A 15,142-nucleotide genomic window follows, 5' to 3' on the forward strand; every position below is an offset into this window, starting at 1 on the left:
TGGCCAGGACATCAGGAGAACTCCCCTGCTCTCCTTGGAATAGTGCCCTGGGATCTTTTACATCCACCCGAGAGCGCAGACGGGGCTTCGGTTTAACATCTCATTTGAAAGACGGCCCCTCCGACAGTACAGCACTCCCTCAGTGCAGAGTAAGCTCAAATTGGAAACATGTGAAGCCATCTCTTACATCAGCAATAAAGCCGGTGTGGGACTCATCGGAAGTGTAATGGCTGCCAAAGCCGTAAATAACTGGCGAGTTTCTCCCACTGCGATATCCAGTGTTCACAAGACGTCTCCAACAACAGGATGTCCACAGACCAATCTGCAATGTTGCTAGTGTCTTCAGTCACAATTGGTGGTCTTCACTGGTACCCTAATGACGCAGCATCTTTAGAGAGTGTATTTGCACTCTGGCTCCACAACAACATGTCTCCGTACTGCCGACACTCTGCCCGAGCTGTGTAGAACCAGGTCCATGCTCCCTCCGATTCCCCGTCCGAGCAGTTATGGAGCCAAGCACACACACCCGGACTTTCCTCCAGAGCTGCCATCGATTCAGCTCTGCACTTGTGCATCCCCCAGTTGTACCAACATAGCGGGTTGATGCCTGACTGCCTGCCCCAGTGCTACGGGCTCTCCACTACGGACTCATGCCTCTGCTTGGCAGGGTGGCACCTGTGTTGCCGTGGATCTGGATCCTGGACATTCCAGCCCGTCGTCCGAGTTTAAGGCAAGTTTTCACTTTGGAGCAAAGATGCATTCAGGGGCCTTTGGTGTAATTACATTATCTTTTTCATCATCCATAACTGACTATTAGTTGAAGTGACTAAAACACGTGGAGTACACACTTCTAGTTGGCGATGTTAAACACAACATAAAGGGCTGACCGACACTTGGTCATTTCCGTAATCTCAATGCTTTGGAGCATATCTGAATTTTAGTAACACTAAATTAGCGATGCTATATGGCGATTGGAATGTATTTATAAACTGATTTTAATGTGGAGCAGGAAGGTTGTTAAATAAATCCTGCAATTAGCAGGGTCGGATCTGATTTACTGATTGCATCTGAAACTAGTTATAACTATGAATGAATTAACACTACAGCTCACTCTGAAGTCACGAGGCGAGGGAGGAGTTTGTACATTTGAGCAGTTAGGAGACGCAGGGGCTTGGGGAGTCAAAGCTCATGCACCGCTATTTATGCTGGAGGAAACCAGTGGGAAACTCCTCGAGGTTTGTGAAATAAATGCAAAGTAAACTGGGTGGATTATACGTGAATTCATTCAGCCCCTGCACCAGTTGAAGCCAGTGTGGTCACTTTGGAAGGCTGCACTGGGGTATTCAATGCTTGGCATTCGAACCGACAGAACAGTAAGGGGGCACTTATGGTGCAAGTTTATCGGTACAAGGCAATTTCCACTTCACGGACACTAAACTGGTGTGTAGATTTGGAGCCAAGGGCCGAGGTTCCCTGGAGGGGATAGTCTCGCCCTGTGTTGGTTTGACACCGCACAAAATGCAAATCCCAGGCAGTGGGAAAGTGCTGGCTTATAAAGTGCTCAGTTGGGAGCCCAGGTCACTCGCTGAACCTACAGGACCGGATATGGAACGTTGAGAGATTGGGGACTCTATCCTCTCCGACTGACATCGACTGGGAGGGAGCTCTGTGCGGTGCTTTCTCAAAACAGGTAGAAGCCGACCAGTGTGAACAGGAGTCTGCCCGCCTGGAACTTTAACTGCAGCGACCAGTGGGGGGGGGGGGGACCACAAACTGCTCTGTAAATACACCCTACGCACATTTAAACTCAAAATAGGTAAACATTTGGGGGGGGGGGTGGGGGGGTGGGTTGTATTTGATTTTTTAACAGATTAAAAATTAAAACCTTACTGTGATTTTTCATTCTTCTTGTCTAATACTCACCACTGTAGTTTTAGAGCCTGTAAATGGCAGGTAAAGCTAAACATTTGATTCAATGCAAGGACATGTGGAAACTGAACGGGTTAAACATAGTATTTAAGAAAAAAGGAATGGGGAAGAGGGGAGGGAGGATAAAAGAACACAATGTTGTGTGAAAAGTTACCCTTAGATTAACTTTGGGTTAATAAATGCGGTTATGAATTCGGTGCGGGTTTTGACAATGTTATGCAGCAATGCCATCACAATGGGACAGGGAACCAAAGCTTTGGGAGGGGGGCGAGGGGGGTAAGGACACAAACAAGCGTTACACACCACAGTACAACCTCCACTCTCAAAGGGCAGAACAAGGAGTTGTGGATAGCAATGTCCCAGTAGAGCTCAGCCGACTACCAGTGACAGAATCAGATAGGAGTTTTAACAAAGGAGGTCAGCAGCATCACCTCCTCCACAAAGACCAAGGATTGAGTTTAGAAAATCATCCAGAAACTTCAGAAGAAAAATTAAACGGCCAGGTGTGCAAATCCGATTTGAAGAGAACAGAATGGATTTTCGGTGCTGTTAAGGCTCCATATCTGCTTCAGTTCAATAAATGGAAGTTAATGACAAAACCGGTCCACATCATCAATAAAGGGGAACACCAAGTAATAGTCTTTTAATGTCGGACTCTGAATTATGAGGCAGTCTGCAGATATTAATGCAATTTTCAGTCACCAATTAAAGATTATTTTTTCAAAATTGAGAACTCTTTTTTATAAATTCACCATCACTTCTTCCCAAATTAAATCAATGTTTTATGGTGATGAACCTTTAATTCTGCTGCCGTCTCCTGTCTCTCTGGTTTAGCTAGTGTCAAGTACAGAGATTGCCTGTATCAGGGGGCGCTTCACGTATACTCGTGTACAACACACTGCCAAACCGCTCAGGCTGTTTGAGACATGGGGCTGGAAAGGTAAAAGATGCAACGGCAAATCACCAAACCAGCAACTGGAAACGACAGGTCAACACGGGGGGGGGGAAAAAGAGAGATTCTGGTTCGGGCACCAGGGGGAGACGGACGGACGGGGGGGGGGGGGGGAAAGCGGACGGTGGCGAGGAGGGGGGAAACGGACGGTCCGGGGGGGGGGGGGGGGGGGGGGAAAGAGAGGGACAGAGAGGAGTGGGGAACGGATGGGAGGGAACGGACGGGGGGGGGAGGAAGGGGGAACGGACGGGGGGGAGGAGAAGGGGAGAACGGACGGGGGGGGAGGAGAAGGGGAGAACGGATGGGGGGGGAGGAGAAGGGGAGAACGGACGGGGGGGGGGGAGAAGGGGACGGACGGACGGGGGGGGGGGGGGAGAAAGAAGGGGAGAATGGACGGGGGGGGGAAAAGCCGGGGGGAACAGACCGGGGGGGGGGGGGGGGGGGGGAAAGGAGAAACGGACGGGGGAGAAGGAGGGGGGAACAGACCGGGGGGGGGGGAGAAACGGACGGGGGGGGGGGGGGGGGGGAGAAGGAGGGGGGGAACGGACGAGGGGGGAACGGACGGGGGGAAGGAAAGGGGGGAACGGACGGGGGGGGGGGGGGGAGGAGGGAGGGGGGTACGGACGGGGGGGGGGGGGAGGGGGGAACGGACAGGGGGGGGAGGAGGGGGGAACGGACGGGGGGGGGGGGGGAAGAGGAGGGAGGAGGGGGGAACGGACGGACGGGGGGGGGGGGGGGTGGGGGACACAGCTAGCAGCTCATGATAATGCAGCAAATATTTGGCCAAGAGTCTTTTCAAATCCTAGTGACTGCAGCAAGTTCCCGCACGAGCGCCTCTCTGCAGGCATAAGTCGGGCCAGGGTTTACCGAGTACAGAGGCAAGGCCATTGGCATCATATGGCTCATCCCTTCACACAAACCAAGTCTGCACCCCATTCCCCTGTAACAGTACCTAATTGCTTCCAAAATAACTCCAGGGCGTTTGTTTTGCAGACCAGTTAGGAATAAAAATCATTTACTTTTCTTGGCAAAGCAAAAATTGGCAAAACAAAAAGACATTGCGAAAAACAAGTGTTCCACTTTAAAGATATCTTAATGATCATGCAAGCGTAATATTAACACAAACCAGCGATCCTGTTAATGCTGGTACTGCCACTCATATTCTGAGCACTCTCAGCAGGGACACTCGGAGTTAAGTACATTTGGAAGAATTTCTAGAATATTGGTCAAAAGTATTGGATTTGCTCATACATTTTATTTAAATAACCCACAATAGTATAAAAGAAACAATTACCGTGGGATTCTTCCTGTACTTCATGTTACCGCGCGCCTCCCGCCCTCGCCACGACCGCGCGTCCCCCGCCCTCGCCACGCACCGCCCTCACCGCGTGTCCCCTGCCCTCGCCGTGACCGTGTCCCCGCCCTCGCCGCGACCCCGCCCTCGCTGCGAACATGTCCCCGCCGCGACCCCGCCCTCAGTGACGTCTGTCCCCGCGCTCACCGTTACCGCCTGTCCCCCGCGCTCACCGTTACCGCCTGTCCCCGCGCTCACCGTTACCGCCTGTCCCCGCGCTCACCGTTACCGTCTGTCCCCGCGCTCACCGTTACCGCCTGTCCCCGCGCTCACCGTTACCCGCCTGTCCCCGCGCTCACCGTTACCGCCTGTCCCCGCGCTCACCGTTACCGCCTGTCCCCGCGCTCACCGTTACCGCCTGTCCCCGCGCTCACCGTTACCGCCTGTCCCCGCGCTCACCGTTACCGCCTGTCCCCGCGCTCACCGTTACCGCCTGTCCCCGCGCTCACCGTTACCGCCTGTCCCCGCGCTCACCGTTACCGCCTGTCCCCGCGCTCACCGTTACCGTCTGTCTCACCGTTACCGTCTGTCCCCGCGCTCACCGTTACCGTCTGTCCCCGCGCTCACCGTTACCGTCTGTCCCCCGCACTCACCGTTACCGCCTGTCCCCAGCGCTCACCGTTACCGTCTGTCCCCGCGCTCACCGTTACCGTCTGTCCCCGCACTCACCGTTACCGTCTGTCCCCGCACTCACCGTTACCGTCTGTCCCCGCACTCACGTTACCAAGGTTGAATTTGCAACCAATAACACCGCACACTGTAACACGGCAGCATTAGCAGGATCACTTGCACAGGTTTTTGCCGTAGCTACAAAATCTCATTCTTGAAAGGTGGAATTAGTAAGTTAATGGTTAAAGGATTAAATACCTACACCTTTCAAAAAGGTGATCTCCGACTACATCAAAAGCAAATTCTGACATACAGTGAAAATCCCTGTCCTGACTACCGTGCCTCTGCCAAGCCAAGACATTTTACCCAATGAAACTGAACTGCAGTATAATCAGGGCGATACTGTAATTGTAGACACACTGAGTGCTTTGTGGGCACAGAGGAACAATTAAAACAGAGGCGAGATCTTCCACTGCAACATGAAACCACGCTGAAATGTTCCGGTGCAACTATTCGTAGCTAGGGTGAGCACAGATGCAGTCTCCAAAAATCCAACTTTAACCGCTTTGTTTGACTGGTTTGCAAACCCCAAATGCAGAATGTTGGATAGAAACTGACGGTAGAATGTCTGATTGGACACTTTTGGGGGGGGGGGGGGGGGGGGGGGGGCGGGGGGGAAACGTAATTATTGCAGTGAACTTTGCATTGAACTACACCTCGTTTGCCCAGTGACCCCCAAACTCTTACAGGTGGGCTCCTGAGGTACAAGCTCCATATTTTGTCCGATGGTGCTCCCTCCTTTTTGTTTCAACTGTTCCACAGGATGGCATCAACTCACCAAGCTTACCGCGGCAGTACTCCCAGCTCACCACTGAGAAGGACAAGAGCAGCAGGATGACGGGACCACCATCACCCTTTCACCTTCATCCATACGGAGTCAATAGCCTGAACTCCCAACCTAACGCTGTGGGAGCACCATCACAGCAAGGACTGCCGTGGTTCAAAGACCAGACTTTCTCAGGGTAAATAGGGATTGGTAATAAAAGCCTCCTTACCAGAGTCACCCACATCCCCAGAACACGAGATAAGTAACACATGCAGTATGGCTGAGGCTGTACCTCCACCAGTAGTTGAACAAATCCCGAGAACAAGTAAACTTAGTGAAAACAATAACATATTCAGGATTTGAAATCCTTAGAAATGATGATGCGATCATTTTTTAAAAATTCATTGATGGGATGTGGGCGTCGGCTGGGCTAGGCCTGCATTTAGTGCCCATCCCTAATTGCCCTCGAGAAGATGGTGGTGAGCCGCCTTCTTGAACCGCCTGCAGTCCATATGGTGTAGGTACACCCACAATGCTGTTAGGAAGGGAGTTCCAGGATTTTGGCCCAGCGACAGTGAAGGAATGGCGATACAGGTCCAAGTCAGGATGGTGTGTGGCTTGGAGGGGAACTTGTAGGTGGTGATGTTCCCATGCGTCTGCTGCCCTTGTCCTTCTAAGTGGTAGAGGTCGCGGGTTTGGAAGGTGCTGTTGAAGGAGCTTTGGCGAGTTGCTGCAGTGCATCTTGTAGATGGTACACACTGCAGCCACAGTGCACCGGTGGTGGAGGGAGTGAATGTTGAAGGTGGTGGATGGAGTGCCAATCAAGCGGGCTGCTTTATCCTGAATGGTGTCGAGCTTCTTGAGTGTTGTTGGAGCTGCACTCATCCAGGCAAGTGGAGAGTATTCCATCACACTCCTGACTTGTGCCTTGTAGATGGTAGAAAGGCTTTGGGGAGTCAGGAGGTGAGACACTCGCCGCAGAATTCCCAGCCTCTGACTTGCTCTTGTAGCCACAGTATTTATATGGCTGGTCCAGTTCAGTTTCTGATCAATGGTAACCCCAGGATGTTGATAGTGGGGGATTCAGCGATGGTAATGCCATTGAATGTCAAGGGGAGATGGTTAGAGTCTCGCTTGTTGGAGATGGTCATTGCCTGGCACTTGTGTGGTGCGAATGTTACTTGCCACTTGTCAGCCCAAGTCTGAATGTTGTCCAGGTCTTGCTGCATATGGACATGGACTGCGTCAGTATCTGACGAGTCTCGAATGGTGCTGAACAGTGTGCAATCATCAGCGAACATCCCCACTTCTGACCTTATGATGGAGGGAAGGTCATTGATGAAACAGCTGAAGATGGTTGGGCCTAGGACACTGCCCTGAGGAACTCCTGCAGTGATGTCATGTGATTGAGATGAATGACCTCCAACAACCACAGCCAACTTCCTTTGTGCTAGGTATGATTCCAACCAATGGAGAGTTTTCCCCTTGATTCCCATTGACTTCAGTTTTGCTAGGGCTCCTTGATGCCACACTCGATCAAATGCTGCCTTGATGTCAAGGGCAGTCACTCTCACCTCACCTCTTGAGTTCAGCTCTTTTGTCCATGTTTGGACCAAGGCTGTAATGTGGTCAGGAGCAGAGTGGCCCTGGCGGAACCCAAACTGGGCGTCAGTTAGCAGGTTATTGCTGAGTAAGTGCCGCTTGATAGCACTGTCGACGACACCTTCCATCACTTTGCTGATGATTGAGAGTAGACTGATGGGATGGTAATTGGCCAGGTCGGATTTGTCCTGCTTTTTGTAGACAGGACATACTTGGGCAATTTTCCACATTGCCGGGTAGATGCCAGCATTGTAGCTGTACTGGAACAGCTTGGCTAGGGGCGCAGCTAGTTCTGGAGCACAAGTCTTCAGTACTATTGCTGAAATGTTGTCAGGGCCCATAGCCTTTGCAGTATCCAGTGTCTTCAGCCATTTCTTGACATCACGTGGAGTGAATTGAATGGGCTGAAGACTGGCATCTGTGATGCTGGGGACCTCAGGAGGAGGCCGAGATGGATCATCCACTCGGCACTTCTGGCTGAAGATAGTTGCAAATGCTTCAGCCTTGTCTTTTGCACTCACGTGCTGGGCTCCACCATCATTGAGGATGGGGATATTTTTGGAGCCTCCTCCTCCTGTTAACTGTTTAATTGTCCACCACCACTCACGGCTGGATGTGGCAGGACTGCAGAGCTTTATTTGATCCGATGGTTGTGAGATCGCTTAGCTCTGTCTATCGTATGTTGCTTCCGTTGTTTGGCATGCAAGTAGTCCTGTGTTGTAGCCTCACCAGGTTGACACCTCATTTTTTGGTATGCCTGGTGCTGTTCCCGGCATGCTCTCCTGCACTCTTCGTTAAACCAGGGTTGATCTCCCGGCTTGATGGTAATGGTAGAGTGAGGGATATGCCGGGCCATGAGGTTAGATTGTGGTTGAATACAATTCTGCTGCTGCTGATGGCCCACAGCGCCTCATGGATGCCCAGTTTTGAGTTGCCAGATCTGTTCAAAATCTGTCCCATTTAGCATGGTGGTAGTGCCACACAACACGGTGGAGGGTATCCTCAACATGAAGACGGGACTTCGTCTCCACAAGGACTGTGCGGTGGTCACTTCCAGCAATGCTGTCATGGACAGATGCATCTGCAACAGGTAGATTGGTGAGGACGAGATCAAGTAGGTTTTTCCCTCTTGTTGGTTCCCTCACCACCTGTCGCAGACCCAGTCTGGCAGCTATGTCCTTTAGGACTCGGCCAGCTCGGTCAGTTGTGGTGCTACCGAGCCACTCTTGGTGATGGACATTGCAGTCCCCCACCCAGAGGACATTTTGTGCCCTTGCTACTCTTAGTGCTTCTTCCAATTGGTGTTCAACATGAAGGAGTACTGATTCATCAGCTGAGGGAGGGCAGTAGGTGGTAATTAGCAGGAGGTTTCCTTGCCCATGTTTTGTCCATCACCGATAATTGAAAAAGTTTGCCGACAGACTTTTAAAAATTAATTCGAAGGATGTGGATGTTGTTGGCATGCAGGTACTATTACCCATCCCTTGTTACCCTGAACACAACGGAGTGTCTCGCTCGGTCACTTCAGAGGGCAGTTAAGAGTCAACCACATTGGTGTGGGACTGGAGTCACATATGGGCCCAGACCTGGTAAGGACGGCAGGTTTCCTTCCCTGAAGGACATTAATGAACCAGTTGGGTTTTTACGACAATCCAACATCTTCATGGTCACTTTTACTGATTTTTTAAAAAACTATTTCCAGATTTTTTTTAAAATGCAATGATGAAACACTAAGCTGGCGATTCAGGCTGGGATTTCCTGCAGTATATATTGGCCCAGAAATTCGGGTCTCCACGGGTGAGTACGCACGGGGTACTCACCTGTAAGCCCAATGGAAGTGCCGGTTTGTGCATGCACTGCGCATGCGCGGGAAATCGGCACTTCCGTTCCCCTGAAAGAAGGGGTTCAGAGGTCGAACGCGTGCGCGGGAGAGGCTGCGCGTGCGCATCGAACTTACGTTTTTTTTTTTTTTTTGCAGGTTTTCCCGGGAGGGTAAGTCTCCAGAAGTTACACATAAAAAGCAGGCGTAAGGCCTGCTTTTTACAAGGTAAGTGGTGAATTAATTAAAATTAAAACATTTTTTCCCACAGGTTTATTATTTTTAAATACTTTAAAGGTAGCCCCGTTAGAAAATAAAATTATTTTTTTCAAAAATTTAAATTATTGTTTAAAAGAGTTATTTCATGTAATTTATAGTTTATTTAAAAAATGAGATTTAAAAAAAAAATTATTTGAAGATTTAGTGATGTTTTGGGGCTTACAGTATTTATAAGTTTGACAGCTCTTCCTGTCAGACTTATGAATGAAGCATTCCCTGCTCCGATTGGCTCTCCATGGCCCACGTGATCCCAGGGGACGCATCGAACTAACTGCGCCCCTGGGATACGCAAACACTGCGCGCCGGCAGCTGGAGCACTAGGTAAGTGCAGCTCGGGAGCTTACGCCCGTGACCCGAATTTCAGGGCCATTAAGTTTTTCTTAGTCATGTGGAAACTATCTCATGCTGAATGTTCCCTGCAGCGCTCCTTCACAGATCGACAACACTGCTTTAACTGCAATTTTCAGGTTGGAAAATACAACGTAGACTTTCGGATGCTTACAAAACACAGAGTAACCACACAATAGAATTTCTTCCACTATGTTGTTGAAACCTTCCTTCAATCCACTAAAGGATTAAAGCACAAACTGTTTTGTCAACTGACCTTTCAATTCACGGAGGGAGAAAAATAACTCCCAGTTGGACGGAGATGTAAGTGGCCACAAGCATCTTGCTGGCAAGAGGCAAGGTACTCAAGAGACGGGACATAAATTATTTACACACAGACACAGACCCACGGCAAACATGGACATTCTTACCATCTTTGTTTACTCGCATTGCGGACGCAGTGATATCGGTCGTCACGTTGAAATACGGGATCCACAGGTCCTGAGGGGTCGGTGGGGAGGAGCGGAAGGATCATCAGCAGTGAAAAGTTTTGGTAGCAGTACTTTCTAGTAACAAACATTGCTTATTGGAGTTCCTCGTCTAGCTCAGAATCTATTTGTAAGAGATGGGAATGGGGAGTTGGTGCTCCAGTGCACTACACAATGGGATGGTGGAACACAGATTGGCAAAAGAACCAGAGGTGAGATGAGAATTTTTTCTTACACACCAAGTTGTGATCTGGATGCACTACCTGAAAGATTCAATAGTAACTTTCAAAGGGGGATTGGAAGGGGAGAATATTGCAGCAGTGTGGGGAAAGGGCAAGGGATTGGGAATAATTGGAGAGCTCTTTCAAAGAGCCGGCACATGCACGATGGGCTGAATGGCCTCCTGCTGTGCTGCACAATTCTATGATTCTAGGTACAAATCAGTCTGTTGTGAAACACAATGACTGAAAAGAATAACTGACTAGCATCCTGAATACAGCAGCAAAGGGCTACTTCTGTGAATTACTAATGCTATGTTAATCCGTTAACCATGAGCACTACATCCTGGTTGCAGAAGTGTTACATTTTAATTTTTGGAAACTATTTCAAATAAAAGCCCCAGTGGTTCCAGAACTTAAGGAAGCAGGTTCAACGTAGGCAGTGGAATGTTAAACAGCTTTTATACCACAAAGCCTGGCTCACATGCTTAATTATCAAAATATACTGCTGCACTAGTGAATTTGCTCTACAATTCATTAGTGCGAAAAACACAGAAGGCAAAAGCTCAGTGGCCTAAATAGCACCATGGAGCTTCTCCGCAGGAGTGAAAGACTAGCCTCAATATGTACTCAACACGGTGGCATAGTGGTTAGCACTGTTGCCTCACAGCGCCAGGGACCCGGGTTCGAATCCGGCCTCGGGTAACTGTCTGTGTGGAGTTTGCACATTCTCCCCATGTTTGCGTGGGTTTCCTCCGGGTGCTCCGGTTTCCTCCCACAGTCCAAAGATGTGCGGGTTAGGTTGATTGGCTATGATAAAAATTGACCCTTAGTGTTAGGTGGATTAAATACGTGGGGTTACGGGGATCGGGTGGGATATGTGTCGGTGCAGGCTCGATGGGCCGAAATGGCCTCTATCTGTACTGTGAGGTTTCTGTGAACATCAAGGAGTAATACCTGGAGTGGTCTCCTAAGGTCAAAGTGCAGCTCCATCACTGTAGGTCTCTTAAATGGAACCGGCAGAGATGGTTTATCAGCACTAAACACACCAGTCTGCCTAGAACTGGCTCATCTATTCAACCTTAGCTCCCTGTCCTACCCAAACCGTTAACAAGCTATGTGAGCGCGACTCCAGAGGTAGGCACAGTGATCCCTGCCAAACACACTGACCACGGGCAGCTTCTGTTCGCTTCCAGGAGGGAGCCAGTTTCGTTTTAAAGCTTACCTCAATTTGCTTGTCCTCAAAGACATCAGCAATGGTCGTGTTAAAGGCAGAACCCGACAGCATAGAGGTGATGGGGTAGGTCAGGTCTAACACGGTTTTGAAGACAGAGTTCATGGCCTGTGGAAGACAGGAAAGGGTGAATGTTCTCCGCTGTATCAATGAAACCCTTGGGTTCAAATATTTAACCTTTCCTCAGCCACTACTCTGGATAAGTATCCATTGGCGAATATACAAAGAGGAACAGAACGGGCTTGTTGGGGCCAATGGGTTTTTCCCTATTCATACTCATCCTTATGTTGGGTGTCAGCTGTGGCTCCGAGACAGAAGGCTGTGGGTTCCAGCGATTTCAGCCCATAATCCAGGCCGACACGCTCAGAGCAGGACTGAGAGAGTGCTGCCATCTTTTGGATGAGATGTTAAACAGTCTGCTCTCTCAGGTGGATGCAAGAGATCCCACAGTATTACTTCCAAAGAGGAGCAGGGGAATTCTCCCGGTGTCCTGGCCAATATTTATCCATCAACCAAAATGAAAAACAGATTATCTGGTCATTATCACACAGCTGTTTGTGGGATCTTGCTGTGCGCAAATTAGCTGCGGCATTTCCTGTGTTACAACAGTGCAAAAGTATTTAAAAAAAAAAAAAATGTGCTTATGGGATGTGGACGTCGCTGGCAAGGCCGGCATTTATTGCCCATCCCTAATTGCCCTTGAGAAGGTGGTGGTGAGCCGCCTTCTTGAACCGCTGCAGTCCGTGTAGTGAAGGTACTCCCACAGTGCTGTTAGGGAGATCCAGGATTTTGACTGCAAAGCGCTTTGGGATGTCCTGAGGTCGTGAATGGCGCTATAGAAATGCAAGTCTTCCTTTTACGCTGTGTGCATCATCTCGGACAGCTCAGCTCCTGCACCAGGTTGGGAAGCCATCAACAGTGACACTCCAGGTACTTTCACCTTTAAATTGGCCCCTTTTCCTTTAGTGTTCTACAGAAACAAGTTAAACATGTCTAGCGTCTGTGGTCAGGAGGTGGAATGTTCTACACTCTGGACACAAATGTTTCAAATCGACCCTTTGCAAAGAAATTATGGCAAGCTCCAGAGATTGTGTTTCAGAAAGAGACGGGCGCCAGGTGCAATTCCCTCAATTCATAAACCGAATCTCTATCATTCAGTGCTGAAAATGGCCAATTTCACATCATGTACCACTGGCCAGGAACTGGGCTGAGACGGAGCAAACTCATTTCACATTAAGGTGCTGACAGAGAGGTGACTGATCTAGTTTGCGCTGCATTCAAGTCCATGTCGAGAAGGTAAAAAGTCACGGGTGTGACCCACTGTGCATTCCAGGCTGGAGCCACAGGAATGAAAAAAGTGTTTCTTCAGCGGCTGATGCAAATAATTAGGTTAGCACATCCGATAGTTTTCTAGATCAGTATGTTGAGGAACCAACTCGTGAACAGGCTATTTTAGATCTAGTATTGTGCAATGAGAAAGGGTTAATTAATAACCTTGTAGTAAAGGGGCCTTTAGGGAAGAGTGACCAAAAAATGATACAATTTTATATTGAGTTTGAAAGTGATTTAGTTAAATCTGAAACTAGGGTTTTAAATCTAAACAAAGCAAACTACGTAGGTATGAGGGGCGAGTTGGCTACGGTAGATTGGGAAACTACATTAAAAGGTATGACGGTAGACAAGCAATGGCTAGCATTTAAAGAATACATAATTTATAACAAATATACATTTCCTTTAAGGCACAAAAAAAACCCACAGGAAAAGTGGTCCAACCGTGGCTAACAAGAGAAGTTAGATAGTATTAGATCAAAGGAAGAGGCTTACAATGTTGCCAAGAGTAGTAAGCCTAAGGATTGGGAGGATTTTAAGAGTTCAGCAAAGGAAGACCAAGAAATTGATAAAGGAAGGGAAAATAGAATGAGAGTAAACTAGCGAGACATAAAAACTGTAAAAGCTTCTATAGGTATGTAAAAAGGAAAAGATTAGCAAAAGAAAACGTAGGTCCCTTACAGGCTGAGACAGGAGAAACTATAATGGGGAATAAGGAAATGGCAGAGAAATTAAACAAATACTGTGTGTCTGTCCTCACGGGAGATGACGCAAAAGTCCATGTCGAGAAGGTAAAAAGTCACTGCTGTGACCCACTGTGCATTCCAGGCCGGAGCCACAGAAATGAAAAAGACAGAAGTGTTTCTTTAGAGGCTGATGCAAATAATTAGGTTAACGCATCTGCTGAAGGAGCAGACGGGTGACTGTCACATGAACACGCTAAGCACTGGTAGATTAAGAATGCATTTTGTAATTTGCAGGCTCGCGTGTTGTGCTACGAGGCTCAGCGTTCCTCAGCCTCCGTATCTCACCATGGTGATGTGACATCGAAAGCCTAGCTTCCCCTAATCTCGCTGTGTGTGTTCACCAGGCACACATGGGCCGCAGCTATGAACCAAGAGGGACGTCTGGGCACTTCTGAGGCCGTAGATACCGTGAGAACCTTAAAGGGGCAGGCACAGAGGAAGCCCCATGAAAGACAGATCGCGGCATTTGAAATTTCTGGCTCAATAAACAAAGAGTATCAAAAGTGCCAGCTGCAGATGAGATTTGGAGAGCGATGGTATTATTTACAGCCAGCAGAAAGTTGTGGTTTTCACTGTGCGATGATCCTCTTTAGTAAAATAGGACATCCACTGTCAGTGTGGGCGCGGTCATGTCACAGGAGAGTTGGCAGCAGCAACCAGAGCTGTATCCCAGGCTCTCCAGTAAGCTGCTTTGGAGGGTGCTGGTGAATGGACGGCACTGTGGAGACAATCTGTACACACACACATCTCTTTAAATAAGGAGCAGTGCTGGTTATCATTTCAGAGTTTTTTTAATATAAGGAGGATAATGTGCTGGGGTTGGAGGAGGGAGATGGCTTTGCTCGATTTACTGAAGGCAGGGTTTACTGTTCGATAGTTTAATTGAAAGGATTTTTATTCAGAGGGGAATAGTTTGGCGAGGGGGGAGGGAGGATTCCTGGTGAATGGTCAGCAAAGAGCTTAAATCTCAGGAGGTGGTGTGTGGAATCAGGGCCAGGCGGATGTCTCTCGGAGCTCCCGAGGCTCCTGCTCCTCCTCTGGGGCTCGGAGTCTCCGACCTCCTCTCAGCTCTGCTGCAGAGAGCTCTTCTTGCTCTCTTTCCACGGCCATATGATGGAGCGATGAGCAGACGACGACGATAAGGGAGTACAGCAGCTACCCTTAGAGCGCTCGGTCCAGACAGTGGGGACTGTTACTTCATGATTCCAATTGTGTGCTCAACGTTGGTGCTGGTTGTGGAATGAACCTAACTCTAGTGATGCTCGACTGCTGTATTAGTATCCCACAGGAGGAGGGCAGTCAACCATGTGATATCACTGATCCGACAACAGCCAGCCCTGCACAGCAGAGGATCGTAGAGAACACCTGGGCATTGATGGAACAGAGCTTGTGATTCATCACTAAAACAGGTGAGCTGGTCATCATCGCGT

General features: G+C 49.1%; 1 protein-coding gene across 22 annotated transcripts in view; it reads right to left on the bottom strand.

Moving 5' to 3' along the window:
• pnpla6 (patatin-like phospholipase domain containing 6) overlaps positions 1-15,142 on the bottom strand; it is a 194,259-nt gene that overhangs the window by 62,914 nt on the left and 116,203 nt on the right. For all 22 annotated transcript variants that reach the window (XR_015074306.1, XM_085971499.1, XM_085971497.1 and 19 more), the window contains 2 exons: positions 11,629-11,745; positions 10,129-10,198 (listed from right to left, as the gene is read on the bottom strand). Coding sequence is in view for 21 of the 22 variants with exons in the window: in XM_085971499.1 (XP_085827625.1) it covers positions 10,129-10,198; positions 11,629-11,745 (187 nt within the window). In the remaining variant the exon portion in view is untranslated. The remainder of the gene's footprint in view (positions 1-10,128; positions 10,199-11,628; positions 11,746-15,142) is intronic.

The sequence above is a fragment of the Somniosus microcephalus genome, chromosome 31, assembly GCF_052327205.1.
Source record: "Somniosus microcephalus isolate GS21.2 chromosome 31, FLI_Smic_1.0, whole genome shotgun sequence".
Classification (NCBI taxonomy): Eukaryota; Metazoa; Chordata; class Chondrichthyes; order Squaliformes; family Somniosidae; genus Somniosus; species Somniosus microcephalus.